At 66.2% G+C, this 2,781-nt stretch overlaps 1 protein-coding gene across 2 annotated transcripts in view; it reads right to left on the reverse strand.

The window, feature by feature from the left end:
- The window catches only part of CYFIP1 (cytoplasmic FMR1 interacting protein 1), a 39,580-nt gene that overhangs the window by 34,548 nt on the left and 2,251 nt on the right, over window positions 1-2,781 (reverse strand). For both annotated transcript variants that reach the window (XM_027767803.1, XM_027767804.1), the window contains exons 6-8: window positions 1,951-2,047; window positions 1,752-1,880; window positions 42-146 (exon numbers count right to left, since the gene is read on the reverse strand). In XM_027767803.1, coding sequence (XP_027623604.1) covers window positions 42-146; window positions 1,752-1,880; window positions 1,951-2,047 — 331 coding nt within the window. The remainder of the gene's footprint in view (window positions 1-41; window positions 147-1,751; window positions 1,881-1,950; window positions 2,048-2,781) is intronic.

The raw sequence follows: 2,781 nt of genomic DNA on the forward strand, positions 1-2,781 counted from the left end.
CCCGAGCCACGCCCACGCCGACCGAGGCCTGGCGGGCTCACCTTGAAGTGCTTGTCGATCTTGGACAGGTTGATCCTCTTCTTGGCGTCCAGCTTGTAGATGTTGCTGACGCTGCCGTCCATCAGGTACAAGCCAAAGCCCATGACCTGAAAGCACAGCGTGGCGTGGGGGCTCGGCCACAGCCGCGTCGCCCGCAGCAGCCGACACCTCACTGCGGGAACCCGAGGGTACCCTCGCTCTGCTCTCCTTTAAGCTGCCAGGTGGCACGTGCGCTCGCCAGGGACAGACAGACAGGACAGAAAGGGCAGGCACACCTCGGGGCCTGGTCACGCTGCCACCCCTGCCGTCTGCCCACCTGGCTGGGACTCGAGGCACACGCACACGCACCCCTGGAGCGTCCCGCAAGCTGCTGGGGTAGGAGGCGAGCCGAGACCGACCACGTGGGACCTGGCTCTGTCTGCAGAGCTCCCAACCACTGCTACGGCGGCCCTCGGCCTTCTCTGAAAAGGCGTCTACAGGCGCTCCGGGAACGGCCACGCCTGCGCAGCTTTCTCGCACGGCGTCCTCCCAGCACCCGCGCCAGCGCCCACTGGGTGAGCACGGCACTGTGCGGATGGGACAGCGCAGCGGAGGGACGGGGCTCCCAGTTGGCACTGCCAGGCTCGGGGCGTTAACGTCACTGACCCAGGTGCTGGCTGAGGCCCTGTCCTACGGGCCTAGTGACGAGGACCAGCGAGCGCCGGGCCGGGGCTGGTGTGACAAGCAGCACAGCATCAGCCCCAACAGCCGCCAGCTCCCCTGAGCGTGGCGTGGGCGTGAGAGAGAGAGAGTTCTGGGGACAGGTCTTCCTCTGGCTAGTCTACGTCCTCAGAGCGCCCGAGATCCGTCTCAGGGGGTGTTTGAGGCCGCCCGCTTAGTGCTGCGAGCGTGTTTTCACCGAGATGTCGGGAAGGGTGCAGGCGTCTGCCTAGTTGCCAAGAGCTGAACAAGCAAGCCCCCACGGCCTAGGCAGAGTGGAAGCCTAGCTAGAACCGCCTGTCCCACTGCGGCCACCAGCCCTAAGCTCTGACACATGCCAGCGGAGCCGCGCCCCGAGCCGCCACCCAGGCACGGCGTCCCGTGGAGCCCGGCCACCTCCCGGAGCTCTCCCGCAGGGAAACAGTCTAGGCTGGGCCCGTGCGACACCCAGCACAGAGCCCGGACGGCCCGACAGAGCCGAGGGACAGCAGGGCTGCCTGCCGCCCCGTGAAGGGACATGGCGACCACCTCGTACGGGGCAGGGAGAGCTCGTGGCGAGCGGCCAGGTCTCCACCGACAGCAGGGCCTTTCTAGGGGACTCATGTGCCGGATTCCCAGGACGGCGGCCGACCCAAGTAGTCACTCGCTTTGTGTCCTTTGTAAGACAGAGACAGGGAGAGAGCCGGAAGGGGAAAGTGACAGCAAGGCCTTTAGGACAGAGTCCGCTGTACCACAGTCCTCCTGCCCCAGCGCCCCGGTTAGCCAGGACACCGAACCGGCCCCAGGCGGAGGCGCGCCCTGTGCCACCCCGGCCGCCCGCCAAGGATCCTGGAAGAAGCGTGAACGGCAGCTTCGCACCGAGGGAAACCTTGACCCAACAGCTGCTGGCCAGGAACCCCTCCTCTGAGGCCACTGTGTGACACGTTCCTGGGGGCCTGCTGTGTGCAGGGGTGGGGGCGTGTGCCCACACAGGGCGCCTGAGCTGGCCGTCCCAGGGGGCCACCGCCTCGAACCTTGAGCAGCATGTGCTTCTCGCTGGGCGTCAGGTACATCCTGTTCTCGTAGTAATCCACGCACAGGTTCACGATGTCCGCCAGGAGCTCCTCGTAGCCCGCGATCACTTCCAGCTGCTGCTGCAGGGACTGAGAGGCAGAGGCCATGACCGGGCCAGCCCGGCCGGCGACGGACCCCGCGGCCAGGGCCCAGCCCTACCTGCGTGATCTTGTTGTGGTTGGCCAGAAACATGGACAGATTCTGCGACTCCTGGATGGACTGCGGGTCCGCCATCTTACGCAGGAACTGGGCAGCCCTTAGAGAGCAGAGAGAGTGAACGCCGATGCCCAACACGCTGACGGAAAAGCGGGGAAGGCCAGGAACCCCGTCCTCGTGCTGCAGTTAGCCGCACAAAGGTCGATTTAGAAACCCGTTATGACTCTGGCCCCTGGAGCACCTCTGGCCTGGAACGCTGGGTGGCCTTTTGCCAACTGAGCCGCAACTCACGTGGCCCCAGGTGGCTCAGCCCTGCCACCCTCCACCTGAAGACTTGCCCGGGGTCTGCGCGCTGACCTCCCCCTGCACTAGCGGGCGTCCTCCTCGCCCTCGGGACTGAGACGGGCCGCCACCCTCCACCCCATCCTGTGACTCCCAGAAGCCCTGCAGGGAATACCGCCGGTACCATCCAGGTTCTCCGTGAGAACCCTCTGGGCCACCCTGTCTCCAGGAGTGTGTCTGGCCACAGCACCAGGGAGTTGTGAAGAAGGCCCATGAGAAGACAACTCACTGGGCTCCCCCCATCTGTCCCCTCGCCTGAGCCAAAAGCTCACGGGGAGCCATGCCCGCCCCTCTCGACCTCCCACAGCCCCTGCTCCGAGCACTGACTACAGCACAGGAAGGTCGACGAGGCCAAGACAGCCTGCCACAGTCTGCGGGCCACGTGGATCCCTGCACTGACAGCACATCACTGCTGGGGACCCTGGCTCACAGGCGACAGGCAGATGTGGCAGGGGGGGGCCGATGCCCCCACCTGCCCCTGCCGAGAGGCCC

Source organism: Tupaia chinensis, unplaced genomic scaffold (genome assembly GCF_000334495.1).
Source record: "Tupaia chinensis unplaced genomic scaffold, TupChi_1.0 Scaffold144682_1, whole genome shotgun sequence".
NCBI lineage: Eukaryota > Metazoa > Chordata > Mammalia > Scandentia > Tupaiidae > Tupaia > Tupaia belangeri.